The sequence below is a fragment of the Trachurus japonicus genome, chromosome 15 (assembly GCF_045865225.1).
Source record: "Trachurus japonicus isolate A0001 chromosome 15, Traja_1.0".
NCBI lineage: Eukaryota > Metazoa > Chordata > Actinopteri > Carangiformes > Carangidae > Trachurus > Trachurus japonicus.
Genome location: NC_140921.1, coordinates 23248743 through 23268613, shown reverse-complemented (window position 1 = coordinate 23268613; position 19871 = coordinate 23248743). Strand labels below are relative to the sequence as shown.

The following is a 19871-nucleotide window of genomic DNA, read 5'->3' as shown; positions in this document are numbered from 1 at the left end:
TGACCTCTGACACAGAGCTGTGCACGGCAGACAGCTGTATAAAGAGAGAGGGAACAGATAGAGTGTTAGGTGACTGTACAGAAAGATATCGACAGATGAGATAAGTCTTGTGAAAAGATGCAGAGACAGATATGAAAAATCTTGCTCTCAACTGATAAGAGTGAATAGAATTGGTTTCCCAGCTGATGCTGTTGTGAAGAATCAGGATGGAGAACATTTACCACCAAAGACACAATGTTAATGTAATTACTGTATATTTGACACACAAAACTTTTCTGAAGCTTCTCTCCATCATAGTTGGTGTATAATACCTGACAAGAGACACAAATGCTTGACATGTGATTATTTTTGTGGTTATTTTTCAAATGTTTTGGTGCAAATTAGATTTTTTAGATCAGATTTTCAATTTTCTTTTCTACAGTCTCTGAACCTCTGTTATGAATCTTGATGTTTGTCTAATAATCAATTATGAAAATGGATATACGGTACCATGGTATTATTGTCAGCATTTATCTCTGCAGTCGTTGACATAATACCCGCTTTGTTCTCTCTCAACATCCCCTGTTCTCTTTTTTTTCTATATTTGACACTTTCTTATCCTTACGGCGGCAGGGGGTGAACAGCATGTTCCAGGTGTTCCTGACGGGAAACAATTCAGAGTACTTCACCATCTCCCCCACAGCAGTGCAGGGGCGTGCCGACATCAGGATGAGGGTGGCCATGCCACTGGACTTTGAACAGATTCGCAGTTTCAGCTTCTCTGTGAGTTTTAAACTTGTTTGCAGTGTTCTTATACAGTAGTGTGCAGCTGAACAGTAGCATGAGACTGGATGCTGGGATACACTCCAGTTTATTTGAGCCTAATAGGAACTACCTCTGTATATGGCACGAGAGAAAACTGCATGAGGGAACAAATAATCAAATAATATACAGGGATCAGGAGGAAGAACATAATAACAATAGTTAACACCACCCACAGCTTTGTAGCTAACATTTATAAAGAAGTGTAATTCCTTTTGAGGAGTCCCACTTGAACAAGTTTTAATCACTGTAAACATCCAGCAGATGAGTTTTGTAAACAGATACAAAGAATGATAAAGGTTTGATGACCCAGCAGTCAGTGATTGGAGACAGAGCAGCTTCATTGTCCTTCTGTGAGACTCACCTTGAATGAGTTGAGGAGTTCACCCGATTTCTAAGCAGCAAGACAGAATGTTGGTTCATTATGTTTCCTGCAACTTGTTTTTATTTGTTTGGACACAAGGCTCAGTCAGATTGGGGATCACTTTCTCAACACTGCAGTCTGTTTGAACAGTGAAATTGGTATTTTGTCACCTCAATTTCCCCCTGAGCCGTTTACAGAACCAGAGGATGCCCTGGTTAGTGTATAATGCAAATTCTTAAACAGGTCAGTTTTTTTTTACAACAGAAATGTCTGTGACAAAATAGCAAATAAATAATGTGAAATATTCAGTATAAATAAACCAATGTTAAATATGTGCTGTTTCTTCATTAACTGAATTCTAATGACTTAGGCTACATTAAAGTCTTAAGTTTATAATGTAGTTCTTGTTGTCTCTCCTCAGCTATATGCCAATGAGTCCATGTCTGACCATGTGGGATTTGCCCGAGTCTTCATTGAGCTAATCAATGAGAACGATAACCGGCCCATCTTCAGCAGACCACTGTACAACATCAGCCTTCTTGAGAACACACCCCCCGGTACTTCACTGTTGCGAATCTTGGTAAGTGTCTTAGAAAACCACTGTGAAGTGTCCATACAGCAGAGTCTGTGATAAATTACTCACAGAGTGGCTTCTTGTGATTTATTCCTGAAGATAAATTTCAGTGGAATCCAAAGAGATTACAATAAAACCTGGCTTGCACTAGTAACTTTATGGGGCTTGTTTTATTGGGAATGAATCTTGGTGTGTTTGCCCCATGTGACCCAGTGCTCTCTTGAGACTTTTTCATATGAGTCGTGATTTATGGTGAGTCACACTAGGCTGCCTCAGACAAAAGCACAAACAAACACAAAAGAAAAACTAAATTACTTACAGCTATGATTGTTAGCTACCACTGTGATCTGGTATATGTATGATGCTGAATGACCATCTTGGCAGCTTATGCACATCCTTAAATACAATCCCGAGACAACATAATGATGTGAATTACCTGAATAGCAGAAATACATATTTACTGCCAACATAACAGTGAACTAACTCCAACATGGTCATAAAGGCCTGAGTTGTTGGAGTCCAGCGGTGTAATTGCTTACTGTGTAGTCTGTTGTTCTATCAGTTTAGAATAAAGGATTCAACTGAATACCCTCAAAGCCAGTGCTCATACAGTAGTTCACATATGAATTATCATACACTTATTTGCAAGTAGTTGCAAGAAATGAAACTCATTATAGAAATATCACAGAAATATTGATTTAAACGTGATAACTATTATCAGATGAGCAAGAAATTCCTCATTTTTCATGTTGGATTTATAAAACAGATGTTGAATATAAAGACAGGACCTGTTACATTAATTGCCTGCCCACCCCCAACTCCCCGGCTCTGTTAGCGTTTCTTTAGTTTCTTACAGTTGAAGTGTCCTCGACGTCACGCCATTTCATCTCCTCAGAGTCCCAGTATTTAGCAGCTCTCACCTTCGTTCACTGTCCTGACCAGTCACTGCTCTGACCAGAGCATAAAAACATCTCAGCCCATCTCCCCATAAGTCTGAATTATTATTCATTACCAGTCATTCCTGTGACAGAACGCCCACAATCCACTAGATACAAGTGCAACACGCACAGTGTGAAAATCAATAGTGTTTATAGACAGGGTTGCTCATGAAATGGAGATTTCAGGGCAGTCTAATACCCGATAACTCTGGCTGATGTTGGAGCATGCAGCCCACCGTAGAATCCTGATGCCGGCTGTGGAGAGTGAATGGGCTGTAAATAGAATGAGATGTGACTCTCGTTGAGGACTGCACTGGCATGGATGGCAGCACCCGTATATTATACACTGTTAGATGAGGGTTTCGATACTCTGACCTGCACGCACACACACACATACATGCACACACACAAGCTCTCTGAGATGCCACTAGAGACAAAATACACATACAGATTAAACAGATGTTTCCCACACTCAGCTTGTTTGGCACTGAGGCTGAGAAACACACACACACACAGTAGATAGACAATAATATTCCTGAAAACCCGCAAGGTCAGCACATGGCTAAAACAAGACTTAATTGTTGTTTGGGCTTTTTTCCATTTGTTATCCCATAGGATTATCATTTTCTTCCTAAGTGTGGTCTATGTGTATATTTGCATGGGCTTGTTTACCTATGTGGGTCTGTCATAAATTGATTTATTAGTAATTCAGACACTAAATTACAATATTTGTAATCCAATGACAATGGCTGAGACTGTTTATTTATATGCTGCAGTCTGATCAAACAAGCCACAGACGCTTCAGTCGTGTTTGTGTGAACAATGAGCATTTTATTTTGGGATGGACATTGCATCCGTCTGTTGTTTAAAACAAGTTAGGAAATCTGTAGTAATGCAAAGATAGAAGTTATAACATCAGATTGTTGGAGTTTTGCTTAACATCTTTCTGGCAGGAGTGGGAGTGGAGGTGGAGAAATTATAAAAGGAGTTATGTCAGTCTGATCAGTGTACTGTAAAAATTATAGCATAGAGTGTATAAATGTAAAACAAGGCTTGATCACATTCAGTGAGCTGGAGCACTTCAACCTAGTCCTGTGAGTCACAATCAGGTAAAATAATAAGTTAACATGTCAATCGCCTCGCTGTGAAGGACAAATTATGTCTTTTGCAGACTGTAAAGCACGTCAAGTTGAAGTTGAAGTGTGCTAAAAATGAAGGTGCAACACCCCTACGAACTTGTTCTGTTATTAGAGGACTATCATTACATTTCTACTTAGACCAAGTTCATTTTATCCTGTACTTTATTGTACAGCTCTCTGTACCTTTGCATTTGATTTGTTCAAATCGTGGGCACCTTTTCATTTTCCGAATACATTCTGTACCTGTCGCAGTCCAGTCAGTCTCTTAAAGCAGTTCACACTGTCTGCTTGTGTAAGTGCAGAGAACATCTCAAGGCGATACAATATAAGCAGATTGTTAGGCTGAGACCAGCCTCTCAGTGCTCTGTCAGATGGCTGTGAGGTGCAACAGATGGTGGCCAAATTATGTTTTAGTACCAAAAGGGAGGACAACTCCTTCAGTCTCTCAAGGTGCTGTGGCCGGCCCTACACACACACACACACACACACACACACACACACACACACATACATACACACACAAATACAAATTCATTACAGGAACAGTTAGACAGTTTGGAAAATACACTCTTCCACTCATTTGCATTCTTGCTGAGAGCTGATTTTCACCACTGTCATCACACTCATGTCTGTGCATTAACACTGTAACTAGATGTGAACAGCTCAAAAATGAGATTTATTTTGTTTTTGTTTTTTTACATTTTTACTTGATGGGTGAGCTTTAGAAGTACAGGTACAGTAGGATGATTTCTTTACACATCTGGACAGAGCCAAGCCAGCTGTTTCCCACAGCTTCCAGTCTTCTATACCGCCTCTTGCTTCAATCTTAGCGTGCTGAGTGATATCAATCTACTCCTTTAGCTCTTAGAAAGAAAGAAATTAAACACCTCTCCCAAAATGTCTGTTCCTTTAGATAGTGTTGAAGGTCACCTTTTGTATCTGTTGCACATGTGTGTATTTGTGTGATTTTTAAAGTCTTTAGTCACTGAGATCAACTAGTCTCATTGTGGAAAGTAAGTGAGTCATAGTGAAAAGAGAGTGTTGCACAGTCTTAGTAAATGGTCATTTTAGGGCACAATGGCATCAGTTTCAATGAGGAAATTACCCTTGTAAGTGGACTCCATTCTATATCATACCAACAACAGCAGAGAGAATCATCAAATTAAGTTTATGAGAGCGATAATAGTTTCTCTCACAATAAAGCACTTACTTTGGAAAGCTTGGGACATTGCTGTTTCCTCAGCATTTAAGTGCCACTGCAGTTGTCCTCACTATCAGTGGTGGGGTGGAGGTGGTTTGTATGTAAAGAGGGTGGGGTCTGGATAATGTTTATATAATACTTTATACTTATGCTAATTGAAATTATGCATGTTGGTTCCCAGTTGTTTTTAAAAAGTGCCAAACAAGCAATCTGAAAATGCAATTGAAATGCTTTGTTTAGGTTAATATTCATAGCTCATCTGATCGCAGCTTATGTACAATGTTAGTCAATGCATTACTCAGTGCCCTCTCCTGCATCCCTGTGGATATGTACGCTTAACATACGAGTACACACACATACACATGCACACAGAGGCAGTGGCTGTTTAATATTTATGGTCTGCAGCATTACTTATCATTATAAATATTTATTGTGATTTACTCTTTTGTCTGGGTCCTTTTCTCCCTTCTCTCTGTTTCTGTCTCTTCCTTACCCTGGAGACTTTAGACACCAGCAGCTGCTCGTATCAGCGGAATCGCCCTGATCTTCTCTCTTTGGGTTTCAGAAAATTTGCCTTCTTTCATTTCTTATTTATTGTATGCCCTCGGTTATTGTTGTTTTTTCCCCCTGTCTCCGTTTTACCATTAGATTGCTAATGGTTTTCAGGTGTTGCATTGATTCACTGCGTGTTTCCCTGTCTGTTTCTGCTTGGATTACACTATGTCTAGCTCTGTCTACGCACCAGTCCCTCAGAGGATACGTATGTTGTGCAGGTCTAACATGCATATAGAAGGACAGATTACCTTACTTTCTTTTCTAGTCTTACTTCTATGAAGTAGATCAGATTCAGTGTTGTTCCTGGGTAGGTCTACGCCTTCTACCAGTGCCGTGCTGTGTGTTTTACAGTCTCTGTGCAGATGCCGTATGTTTGAGGGTGAAGCCACAGGGATAAATCCTTCCAGCAGAAGGTTATAAATTGCAGAGCGGAAGATGTTTCTCTACCACCTCTGTTTAGACAGGCCTTTATGGGGTAATAGTCACAGCACTAATTATAATTCATTATTCTAATAAAAGGGGTGAGGCCTGGCTCTCCTGCTAGTGGTAGCTGACATGGAGTCACTGCTAATAATGGGGCATTTATCAAGGATGTTGTGACATTGTGAGACGGGATGTGAAAGGTTGTGTTGGGTAGAGGATAAATCGGTGGGACCTGGGACTGAAGTCTGAACTTTCCCAAGGTTTGTTTACTGTCAGATTTTGTCCATCTGTTTATCTTTCTCTTTCAGGTGAGCCTGATTTTATAAAATGCTCTTTATCACTGTGTTGCAGCAGTGAATGGTCAAAAAGTTTCTCACAATTACAGATTAAACAACTAGGGCTTCAACTAATAATTATTTTCCGTATTGCTCAATCTGAAAACATTTTTTCAGTAACTTGATGAATCTGTAGTCTATAAAAAAATGTGCTGATAGTGAAAAATGTCACTTGCAATTTCACAAAGCCCAAGATGAGATGTCCAGATTGTTTTCAAAACGAGATGGTCAATTTACATTGATATAAAATCTAAAATCGTCATAATTGAGAAGCTGGAACTAAAAAATGTTTATTGGTTTATTTCTTTACATCCCTTAACACCTTACCATACAATAGATAGCATATACATCCACACATACCTGCTTTGTCCTCTCCCTTATATTCAGTGACTGGATGTATTTCACTCTCTACTCTTTATCATTTTCTCCATCCTTCCTGCGCTTGTGCTAATCTCATTTCTTCATCACTGAGGACAGAGGCAGAGAGAGAGACAGGAAACAGAGGGGGAGGACCGAGGCCTGTTGGCAGAGTGAAGCTGCCAGCCACAGAGCTCTGCATTAAGTCTTTTCACTGGCAGCTCAAACTATCTCCAGATTATGCCCACAATACACCCCTCTCTCCGTCTCTCTCTCCACCTCTTTTCTTACTATTCCAAAGGTAGCAGCTGTTTTTTTCCAAGTGTTTCACATGTGCATGGAATAATTATAATGCGGCTGTGCACGCATGCAAACTGTAGAATTTATCTTGCAAGCTGTCACGGTGTGCTGTAAAGACATCCACTCCACTTTATTGAACTCCTCTCGTACAAAGGTACACATTGTTAAAAAGTGTTGTTCCTCTCTCTCTCCCCTGCTCTCCCTCTGCCTGGCTGTTATCTGGGTGGTCAGGAGATAATCGAAACAGCCTGTTCAATCCTGTCGGCGGGCAGCAGTCGCTGTGAGCACCCCCACCTGCTTGTTAATGGTTTAGAGAAATAAAGTAGTCATAAACATACATTCGCCAACACCATTATGCTAAAGTGTCCGCAGTAAAAACACACACAGCTCCCATCAACCCCTGCAGGTGCTCTAGGTCACAGCTGGGGGACTGGCAAGAGATGTGAGTGGGTCCTTGTTTGATCCAGGTAGGTGAGGGATTTTTCCCCCCTCCCTTGATGAGGTTTTGAGGTTTCGCATCATTTCACGCACCTTTAGCTGCACATGTATGTGTTCGATATAGAACATATATAAATTCACCCGCATTAGTTTAGTCACAGGAGCGCTCCGCGAGAGGCTGCTCATGATGTATGATCATTAATTGGACACATCTCGGGGGGGGAAACCCAAGTGTGGCATCGGAGTTTCAGTGCATTTTCCAGGCTGCTGCTCCGCTCTGAGTCCTGCTCTGTCATATTGATCAGAAGTACAAACAGGCTCTGCACAGTCCCATGGCAATTTGTGTTCATAGAAACAGAGACCGAGACGGTCAATGAGAGCAGAGGGAAGACCAACACCATAAGAAACAAAAAAGCTACTTAAGGTCATGTTCCCAGCACCTCCTCCTTTCAGTCTTTAGTTGTTCCGTGACTCTTGTCCTCCCCAACACATTTTGGAGCAATTTTTCAAAGCTAAGTGCATGATCAGTTAAATCCATTTTACTTAAGGAGAAGCCCAATGGAAGAGGCAAAATCCACAGTTCGGTGTAAAACTGCATTCTGAAGCTCAGCTGTAAAGCTTCAGACAGACCAAGAGCAGTGGGTTGAGTTTGTGGTCTCATACAATGAAATAATGTCAGGACTCGGGAGTGGGTGTCTTTGTGGCCAGACAAGTGGGACAATTACTGCGATCATTACTGCGATCTATAACTATAAATGTGCAGGTATGTCAGTGTTGCTTTAAGGCAGACTTGAGAAGATGTGAACCCTTACCAGTAATTAAATCTACAACAATCTTTTCATTGAATATATTTTTTACTGATTATTATTGAACATTATTTGCAGAGAATTATTTACAGGTGTGTTTCTCATTGAACGTCCATTTCCCATGGTGTCTGTGAGTTCAGTAACAGCAGCAAACTCCCATACTGCTGATCAAGAGACACTTAATTCTGCTGATATGAAGTGCTGCAAAAATACACAAATGCATACAGCATGTTGTGAAATATACTGTATGACATAGGCTACTTGATGTTCAGCTCTGTGCTTCTGAATCACAGACGGCACAATATGCAGCGTTAGCATGAAAGGGTGCAGATGTAACTGTTCTTTGTGTGGCATTGGGAAGCCTTGATCTGTGAATGGCTGTGGCCACTGAAAATGTGAGAGAGTGAGACACGGAGCCTTTAAAAGAGCGCGTATGAGTGGAGCTAACCAGAGCTGATAAAGATAACCTGACAACCGTCTCCTCATCATTCTCTCTCCCACAATGATTGTCAGAAACTGGACATCTTCACTCTGGTGGATGTGTGTTTATTATATATTCCAGGTGGTTGTGTTTAGGTGTGAAACACTAAGACACAGGAGGTTGTCTGTGTTTGGATTGAGGGTCATCTCTATTTTGACAGCAGGCTTTGACAGCCAGTAATTGGTTTCCTTTTCTGTGCCTCTCAAAGCTCCTGCAGAAAAAGCAATTTTAGGAGCCAATCAATTCAAATTCCAGCTCACTCAAGATAGAAAAGCCTGTGCAGCTTTAACCCCCCCTCGCTGTCCACAAGATAGCTGGGCTGATAATCTGCTCCTGTACTCCCTCAACTCAACCCTAGCCTAACAACACACACACACACACACACACACACACACTACCCCCTGTCTTCCTGTCACCAGTGAGGGGAAGTTCTCATTTCTGCTTTCTCTTTCTCAATTGAGTGTGATAATGGGGGTTTATACTGTAAGTGGCTGGGGTGCATATTTATATACCTCAAGAATGAACCTGGAAACATTGTGCATCTCTGTCCATGAGTATCCCTTCCACACGCACGCAAACATATGCACCCACACATTCACGCTATGTGCTTTGCATACACAAACACCTCAGTACATGCATCCAATCAGCAGACATATTCAGTCACACTTGCATTAACAGGCATGCAGACACACAAATGAGCGCACCGGTACACAGGTATAGCCACATCAATACCACACACACACAGTTGTGTTTGCCTGCCGGCTTCTCCTCTCTGATGGGAAGAAACACATCATTTAACCAAACTGGTCAACTGAGAACTAATTTCTCTTTTGTAGTTACTGCCTGAGGTCCCTAGGGTTTGCAGAGTTTATATTGGCAATCAGCAGTGCACTGACTCTTTGTGCAGAAACTCCTTAACAACTTAGTTTGGATTTTGATCAGAACACTAACTCTGGTACCTCGGTGCTCTGCTGTTTAGCACATGGGAGCTTTTCACCGCTGCAGTCTGGGCCTCGTATTATCTACAATACACATTGCCATTATCTCATCTCTGGATGTCTTGACAGTCAGAGAACAGATAATCAGCTAAAATGGTTTCATACGACTTGGTCAATAGCAAGCACTCACAGCAAAGTGCGCCCTCCATACTTCTTTTGATCCCTGTATCTTTCCAGGTGTTTTGGAGAGTCCATAAAAAGTGTTGTTTTATGAATGCATTAGTTTTGCTTATTTGGAATGTAAACTATTTATGGCTCTGGCTCATTTATGTACTTTAAATATTTATTGTTATTGTAAGAGAGGTTGTAAGGCACATTAGTTAGGCACATTGCCCAGCTTTATTTCCATGTCATTTCTCTCCTCATTAAGTCGCATACACATTCTCCCTCTCTGCTCACCCACCTCACCAACTGCTCCAACACTTCCAAGTCCCCAACCAAAAAAAGTTTAAGCTGCCATGGTGACAGGGGCACATGTACAGTACCCTGGTGTCAAGGAATCCGGCCCCATGATGTTAAATTACAGCAAATCCCTGACCAATCTCGACCGTCCATCTGCTGCGGGGCCTTCTGTGTCTGAAGTTGAAAGTCTTTGGCAAGCAGTTGGCAAAGTGACTGTGCCGCACTGTCATGGTGATTGTTTGGCTGGAGAAAGGAAGGGAGTGAGTCGGTGAATGATTCTTGGGGGGGTGGGGAGGGAGATGGCTATCGTCTTTCTCTCTTTATTCCTCTTTTTCTCTGGCTCTCTCTCTCTCTCCCCTCACCGTCGTGGCAAGAGGGGCTTGGCCATGGAGGCAGAGGCAGTATTAGCTCCCAGGCTGAGCCTGGCTCCTGTCACTGCCTCGATAGCTGTCACGCTAACACCCCCACCACTATCATTGGAGCACTTATGGGCCTGTCAGTCACCTGGGAGAGAGGGAGCAAAGGAGGGAAAGAGGCGTCAAGGGGGAAGAGTGTGCCAAGGGAGATATGTAGAGGAGAGTGGAGACAGTGGAGACAGTAGAAACGGAGGCGGAGCTCAGGTTGCAGAGAGGAAAGAGAGGTAAAGAGAGAGGGAAAAAGGCAAAGATAAAGGAGGAAGAGTAGGAGGAGTAGGGGGATGAGGGAGGGATCGGTTAGAATGCAAAAGAGTGAAGGGAATGAGAGTTGAGTGGCATTAAATGATGAGGTCATGGAGACACGGTAGATGAAAAGGGTTAATAAAAGAACCTGACTGGAGTCACAAGTATTTAGTGTCCTGCTCTGTGCTCATTGAGCAGGATGTGCTTCAGTGCATTTGACAACAAAGCGAGGGCCATTTGGACATTAAAAAGAAACATTGATTCACCGTCCAGGACGATGTGGTGGAGGCTCTGTGTGAAATTACAGGCTTGAGCTAAACAGCATGGTGTAATTTTTAGACAGGGGGGAAAAAAACACATTGATAGCTGCAGCCGTTGTTCCATCTGTGAGAAGCAACACACACACACACACACACACATGTATCCATAAATGCATCCTATTTAGAAGGCATACAGATATTCCCTAACACACTTAAATGCACACACATATCAACCAAAAAATTGCAGTTGAGTACTAAGTGGAACATATTCTGATCTATTCTCTTTGCATGCAGCCTCACACACACACAATTACAAATGCAAAAGCGGATATTTTCCAACACATTATAATGCAGATTTCTCCTGTATATTTTCAAATGCGTGTTTCAACCACATGGACACAAAGTGAGGTTGGTATCAGGGCATGGCTGAATCACAGTGACCGGCAGCGTGGCTGACAGAGCAGACTGCAGACACGTTTGGCCCTTCAACTGACTGCAGAGCCACTGGAGTGAAACTCTATTACAACAGCCTCTCCAGCCGCGATCCATCAGCGCCAGCACAACACCCCATGTGTACACGCCAGTATGTGTGCGCACACGGGCACGCATGTGTTTACAAAGACGGATCGCGTTAATGTGGCATTTCATAAAGCCCAAGATTCCTGAAAGTGTTGTTCTTTATGTGGCATTTGTTTGACACCCCTTTTATCTGCAAAACATATGACGGCAGTTGCTGCTGCGTTTAAGGCAGCAGCAGGTCATGTGGGTGAGGAAAATGTATCAGTTCTCCCATCTGATTTAATCCAGTCAACACCTCTGGAGAGTGAAGCGTGGCTTGCATGTTTTATCATCAAGTCATACATCCATATGCCGCTGTTGGAGTGAGAAACTTAGGAAATGCAAAACTCAGACATGACAGATTATTTTATGCATCATGTCAGAAGATATAGTGTTGTTAACCTCACGCAGGCACACACACAAAAGAGGAATATAACAGTTCCATAAACACAAAAGGAAAGAAACTTTTGTTACCGATAATTGTCGCTAAATCACAGTTTCATTCCGCTCATTGTGAACCAAGTCACAGCACTTTGTCGCTGCCACTCTGTGCCCGTGGTGACTATCAGTACAGCATGAACTTCCCTCACGTCAGTCTTCACAATAGCATTTGAAAAAGACGACAACACTTAATCACGCACTTAAGAGCGACGACTTGATTGAAGAGTTCAGCGTATTATTTGCCCCCTTCATGAAATACATTTGCATATTAATCCTGAAGGAGAACAAAGAGAAAGTTTAACAGGTGAAGTGAAAAGAAAAGAAAAGAAAGCGAGGAGGAAAAGCAGCACCGATGGTCAACAGAAGCTGAATGTGCTATAAAACTTTATAAGAAAATAAATGTGGTTTTGATAATTAACTTGTTCTCCCTGTCTCATCTTCTCTACAGGCTACAGACGGAGACGCAGGGACATTTGGGGTTGTCCGTTACTACTTCAGCGACGAGCCAGATCAGTAAGATCCAGTTTCACAGGCATACTCACTCTGAACAGTTCACACAAACATACAGCCACATCCATTTTTCATGTATCTGGCCACTTGTGGTTGTTCTGCACTGTTTGTGCCGCGCGGCCTCGCCAGAGACAGCTGAGCTACAACGATATCTGGCACTTTTCTTTACATCTGCTCCCTTCAGGCCACAAATACACACACTCACAGACCCGGAAAAACACACACTCACATTAACCAAGTGTTTCTGTTCGGTTTATTTTGTCATTAGTTGAATTTAACTAGAAGGATTCTGAACACTCATCATTTGATGCACTATAGTAAGGCTTTTATAAAGCCTCTATAAGAAACTATTTACTATTCAGCACATTTTATTAGCAGATAAAAGAAGTGCAAAAAACTCAACAGTAAAAACCAGCCAAACCTTCTCTCTTTTTTCTCTGATGCCTATAGATTGTTAATGATTTCCCTCTTACAGCATTAATCTTTAATACAATGATATAATGTATTAACACACAAACTGAAATACATTTTTATAATGAGAAACTTATGTCACAATAAACTGACTTTAATTTCACTTTTTTCTTTTTCTTTCTTTCTCTCCCCTAGGTTTTCATTGGATGATGAGACAGGCTGGGTCACCCTGCGGGCCAGTCTGGACTATGAATTGATGCGACGTTTCACACTGACCGTGCTGGCGAGGGACGGCGGTGGCGAGGAGACGACGGGGAGGATCCGCGTGAACGTGTTGGACGTCAACGACAACGTGCCGCTCTTCCAGAAGGAGGCGTACGTGGGCTCGCTGAGAGAGAACGAACAGGCGGTCCAGCCGGTGGCACGAGTCAGGGTGAGACGTGACTTAAAAAGCACGCAACATTCCTTTAGAGGAAGTTGATAGATTTCAGACTGATCGATAACGAACAAACTACACCTTCCACGGAGGATCTCATCATGACTCATACACCGCAGCCTTTGGTTGCGCTGCCCTCCTCCTCTTTGGTCCCTTCCCCCTCTGTTTGACTATAATCATGCGGCGGTGTGTTTGTGTGGAGAACAGGTTGCCCTGGTGTGTTGGTCATCAGTCACTGCCACGCGAGAGGCAGAGGTACACCGGCACAATGGTAACTAATGGCTCAGCGTTTCCTTTGATTGAGCTCTGGAGAGAAATGCTACAATGTCCCCGGTGGCAGTAGGTACAGCTGTGACTGACCCTGGCCCAGTGCACCGTGGTGGCTCGCGTTCACGCCGTGGCAGCTGAGCAGAGGACCGGGCTCAATGCTTGGCTCCCCGTGTTTGATTAGTCTGAGCTAACTTTAAACGCTGCTGATATTAAGCCAGTCACACAATTCTGTATGTCAGCGATATGCCCTGGAACCTAAAATACACACACACACACACCTACGCACGCGCTACTCGGGGAAAACAGGCAGTGAAGGAGGAAAAAGGCTGAAATAGACAGAAGGAGAGGATGTGTTTAGAGACAAAGCAGAGAGAGGCTTTTCAGCTGTTTGCTTCTTTCTTTCTCCAAACAATGCCTGGGAGGTGTGTGCCTCCTACAGTACTTACGCTTTCTAACAGCTAAACCTTTTTTCCCCCAATTTCTCCACACTTCTTATTCCTTTACTTCCTTTGCTGCTCGTCTATTTGATTTGCTGCCCCTCTAACTTTTCCTACCTTTGAGTGGTAAATGACAATCTAATATGAAAGTGTTTGTCGAAACGTGATATAGGAAGAAGTCTGGAAGATAAAAAAAAAACACAGCTTACTGGGCTGTGGGGGAAGAAAGGTATTGCTTACTCAACATATTTTGGCATTAAATCAAAGAGTAGACATATGCGTGTTATAGAGAGATATAAGTAAGTGTTTCTGACAACCTGTCCAGCCTCTAATGATGCCAGTGAGGCCCAGTAGACTCTCCTCACAGCCGGAGGACTTGTGTTTAAGTTCCTGCCAACTCAAGAATAATGAGGGGGTGTCATCATTGTTGTTTTGGATTAGCCCCGCAAAGTCTGGTTTCATCTGTCCTCTGCCTGCTTGGCTTGTCTTGGCTCGGTTGGTGTTCATCTAGTATTGACGTCTGCGTCACTAATAGCCAGAATCAGCCTTAATCTGTCCAATAATATGCCATCCCTGACTGACAGCTTCCTGGCTGCACACATGCACAAGACACACACGCACCCATGCTGTGGAATAATACACATATATATGCACTAAAGCACTGTCTACTGCAGCATCTGTCCTGTCACCTTGCATGTTTTCTTGTGCTACTCACTCAAAACTTCCTCCCTCTGCGGACTGTTGACTGTCACTGAGGCATATGCTAAAGAAACCACCATCCTCCACTCTCCCACCCCTGTCTGCCCACCCACAGGCTACAGATGAGGATTCTCCTCCCAACAACTTCCTGACATACACCATCACTTCAGCCACAGCCTTCCTCAGCTTCTTCAGCATTGTCATGGTGGAGGGCTACGCAGGTACACTCACCTCCAGGAGCATGACGCCACAAGCTTTGATACGATTTCATGTTTTAGTTGTTTGCTATTTGACCTAAAACTTAACTGAGCTGTGATGTCACTGTAGATCACAAAATCCACCCCACCTTTCTCCATGTGTGCCCTTTGCTCCCCAGTGATCAGCGTGACCAGGCCTCTGGACTATGAGCAGGTTCCCAGAGGGATGATCTACCTGACAGTAATGGCCAAAGACGGTGGAAACCCAGCCCTGAACAGCACCGTCACTGTCACAGTGGAGGTTATTGTAAGTACAACCCCGCGACTTACACATGGACTCAGACATATAGACACACTTAAGACACTGCTTTGATGATTGATCACATCTTAAACAGAATAAAATATTAAACAAGACCAACTTTTGTCTGAACCGTCAGGGCTCAATCCATCTTAATAACAAAGACCATACACTTGTCTTTAAAATGACAGCATGTGGTGTTAGGTGTGAAGTTTACAATCATATGGCTCACCTTGTAGTGTGCATATTATGTAGTTTGTGTCCTAACTGCAGCAACCATGGGTATGACTCCAACCTACAACCCTTTACTTTGTATCAACCCCCCTCTCTTTCTCCGATTGCCCCGTCTCTCCTTACTGTACTATCACAACAAAGGCAAGAATGGAAACAAATAAAAGATGAAAAGATGAATGAAATTATATCACCACTTATCGATTAGTACATATCGTAAATATTCAGAGGTCCTGCTTTATCTGGAAAAAATTATGAGGTTCATATTGATTTCACAGTATCACTAAGAGGACATGTTTTCCCTCTAAGGCAAACCACTCCAGTGTTGTGTCGTTTTATTGATATAAATCCACTAGTAGATGTTATTTGATGTTTAATGTCACTGATATGGATCAGAGGGTTGGATAAGTGTTCTCAGAAACAAAAACAGTTTCAGAGTCAGAGGTCAGTCAGTCCAGTTTAACTCCATCTCTTTCACAGAGGTCACTGAGGTCAGGACAATCTGACCAAATCCCAAAACCAGTAGAGCTTGTCTGTTTTTTTGTTTTTTTTGTCCTGTTCAGCCTCGGGAGGCTGCAAGCATTATAGAAACATGAACAACCATGTTTTTATACATACATGGTCTTGTGTATGTATGGATATATATTATGATACTCACTATTAGCCTACTAGTATCTCAGATTAGATGAACCCTTCTTTAAGTCAGTAGAACTGGCTCTTTTAGAGAGTGTGTACTGTATAGTAGTATATAAATGTTGTTCACCAAGACTCTCAACCTTTAATGAAATGCATGCACTGAAAAGCATTGTAGAATAAAATGTTTTTAATAAATATGAATTCATCTTTAATAAATAGAACGCCAGCTGCGACAGCCTTGATGTTGGTATTACAACCTATGGGCACTCAGTACTCATTACTACATTATCACAACATTACAGAGCCAGCTATCTTCAAACACGACCTTCATCCTGATGTTAACCACACACTCGTAAAGTTTCATGACTGCGTTTTGCACAGCTGACACTGTTACAGTGACAAAATCTGTCCACAGACAAATCAACACCTGCCAAATTAGACAAAACCGCCACACACACACACACACAGAGGGGAAGGTGAAAACCACACCAACACTGATGTGGCTGGTAATAAGCATAAAAACGAACACAGTCCAGGATGTGAATTGATCCCTCATAATCATCTCCAGCTTGCTGTGTAATAGAGTCTCCTTCATGTTTACTGGAGTACGTTGCAGCTCTCTGTTGTCCATGCCTTTTGTGTTTCTATTTATTGTCAATACCGTAATTAAAGATACCAAATATTTATACGGTACACTTCTACAGAAGAGTCTTGTCTTCACTGTCAGTGTTAGTGTAAAAATCCTTTGAACCGTCCCAATTAACAGTGTTTGTTTTTTGCTTCCAAAGCAGTGCCTTAAAAAGTTAAAAAAAATGTTTGTTGATAACTATTTTCTTCTTACCTGAATTTTTTTCTAATTCAGACTTTTATATAAAGCCTCACAGTCGGGTGTTTTTTCTGAAAGAATCTAATGACTCTCTTGGTGCCGCAGCAGACAGACACACCCTGTGACAAAATGCTTACAGTCTCCCCACGTTCAAAGGCATGATCTCAGATGTGACTCTGAAAAACTTTCGGGCCTTAGACTTGTGCCCCCAGAGGAACTTGTGGAGCTGCGACATCAGATATTCTGAGGAAAGACAAAGTTGTCTTTCATTTGTTTAAATGCTGATCCGTTGTGTGACAGGTGTCAGGCTGCTCACGCTAGATTGTTTCACATGTCTCTGGCTTAACTTCCATATTGCGTTTCATTGTTTTATGTTATTATGAGTATCTTCTGATCCATGTCTGACTGCAGCTTTGTTTGCATTTTTATCACAGACTGTGCAGCTATCTGAGCTTCCAGTTCAGTTGCTTTCGTCAGTCTTATCGCTAAATGTCTTATTTTAAGGCAGTGAAAAAAGTCACAGCCATCTGCACACATAGACAGAGGAGAAGACAGCGGCTCAGAGCTGATTTTAAATACTAAAGACTTGCTGCCGTTTCTGTTGCTTTTAATTTTGACCTCTCTTCTGTAAATCTTTTTTCTCCTGTATAAAATACCATGTCATGATATGATGCACTGTTACATGGGTGATTTTATTAAATTTGTTACCTTTAATATGTTTTTCCATATTAATGTCTGAATTATCATTGATTTTAAATGTGACATGACATGATACGCATAAGAAGTCACATAATAGATTTTGTCTTGTTTGGATACACAATGAGGAATTGAAACTACCATTTGGTACATGATCAACCACAGCTTTTTGCCTTTCTACAGTGCAGCATTAGCACAGTATGGTCTTATCTCTATTTGTGATAATGTGTCGCATCCCCCTAGAGTATTTTGTGGTCAAATGTTTAAAGCAGAAGTAAGTGATATATTTGTGTTAATATAAGTCTTAAATAGTTATATCTTCCGACAGCAATCACTTACATAGAGTGTTTGGTCTGAAACACGGGTCTGTCAGTCCCTCTGCTCTGCTCTGAGCCGAGGAGAAAACATTTATCGTATCCTACAGTTTTTATCCAATGAGGAGAGAGAACGGCATGCAGGGCTGTGTGTGCAGCCAAGGGACGCCGTGAATGTGGCGACGTAGGGACGAGGACTGTTATGGTGCGTTCAAGGAAACTCGTAACTCGTGTTTTTCCGACCTGTGAAGTCGTACTAGTTCGATCTGGTACGAGTTCACGGGTCGGAAGTTACGAGTGGCCGTTATAGTGACTTTCACCGGTAAAACAGGTCGGAAAAACACGAGTGGGTTGCCTGGAACGCTACAAAGTCGTAAGTTGTGACTTGAAGCTGTAATTTACGGTTTCAAAAGCCTGCCTGGAATGCAGCATTAGCCAAAACGACCGGATCGCTTACTTCTGCTTTAAAACAAAAGTAGTTAGGCAAGTCTTGCTTTCAGACTTGCTCACATCACAAATAATTTCCTTTACAGAAATTATGTATTGTCTATACAATAAAAGTTGTAACACACGGATAGTATAGTTTGAACTATAGATGAGAAAACTAATCTAAACCCTCTGTGATATGGTGAACAACCTCTGTAGCAGATCATGTCATGTAATCCTTTCAATGATTTTGTCCACTCCCTTGTCTTTTCTGTTAACTTTTAAATAGTATACATGAATGTTGATCTTTGCTAAGATACTATCCTATAAATACAACAGTAAAAGTATAATGAGCAACCAGAGCTCATAAACAGTATATGTACTGGCTCTAAGATCATTTCCCCTGATAGACATCCATTATACATGGAACTTTTTAGTCATAAAAGAAGAAATGACAGTATAGAATAGATTAATCCAGCTGGAATATCCTTTGATATGCAAGGCCAGAAAGCATATCTATATACGTTTTACATGAGGGAGAAATGCTGTGTAAGACAATGAAGAGATCAATGCGAGAATGCAAAAATCCAACAGGGAGAGATGTGCACAATTCAGTATTCCCTCTCTGTCCCTGTATCGCTCTCTCTGTCCTCCACAGTGTCATGACTCACACCACAGGGGTTTATCAGTCACTGGCAGCAATACACACACACAATGCTTCACGCCAGTGTAACACACAGAGCCCAGATAGATAATGGTGCCAGTGACTGTTGTTTAAGTGTTAACATTTCTCAGCAGCTCAAACAGTAGGGAGCCTCTCTGCAAATAGCCACACAACTGGATGCGTTGGTGTGAAATAGAGTCTAATTCAATGAGTGGGAGGTTGTGAGAAATCTAAATGCTCTGGGGAAGTCCACATGACAGTGGATGCTGTTCCACGTTGCCGCCATTCACTGGCTGTCAAATTACAGGTCTTGATCACCCTTTGTTTGAGGGGATTCCATAAATAATAATGTTTGGATTGATTTCCTTGTCTATCATTCAGCTTTTGTGTTATCCTAGTAGTCTACACTAGTTAGTTAGTTTATCTAATTGCATTTACTGTTAAATAAACTGTCTAGATATGGTGTTTTACTATGTAAAACATTTCCTCCTCAATCTTTTAATTCCCACATACTGTATGTTAATTTCATTGCTAATGTGTGTTGACAGCTTCAAACCCTTTTTAGTTTGGTTTTCAAAGCATCATTTGCATTTTCACATTGTTTAGCCCATTGATTTGAGCAGTTGTTGATGTTTATACCTCCAGGATGAAAATGACAACCCACCAGAGTTCAGCAAGCCGTCCTACATCGTCAAAATCCCAGAGAACATTATTGCTGGTGAGTCAGTTTATACATTTGGGGTTACAGTTTAGTTGCTACAACACATTTTCTGGTGTGTGCAACCAACAC

General features: G+C 41.9%; 1 protein-coding gene across 1 annotated transcript in view; it reads left to right on the top strand.

Moving 5' to 3' along the window:
* Positions 1–19871, top strand: part of cdh23 (cadherin-related 23) — a 184721-nt gene that overhangs the window by 100302 nt on the left and 64548 nt on the right. The window contains exons 12-18 of the mRNA XM_085800592.1: positions 613–762; positions 1587–1745; positions 12479–12543; positions 13147–13384; positions 14909–15014; positions 15170–15297; positions 19727–19799. Coding sequence (XP_085656718.1) covers positions 613–762; positions 1587–1745; positions 12479–12543; positions 13147–13384; positions 14909–15014; positions 15170–15297; positions 19727–19799 — 919 coding nt within the window. The remainder of the gene's footprint in view (positions 1–612; positions 763–1586; positions 1746–12478; positions 12544–13146; positions 13385–14908; positions 15015–15169; positions 15298–19726; positions 19800–19871) is intronic.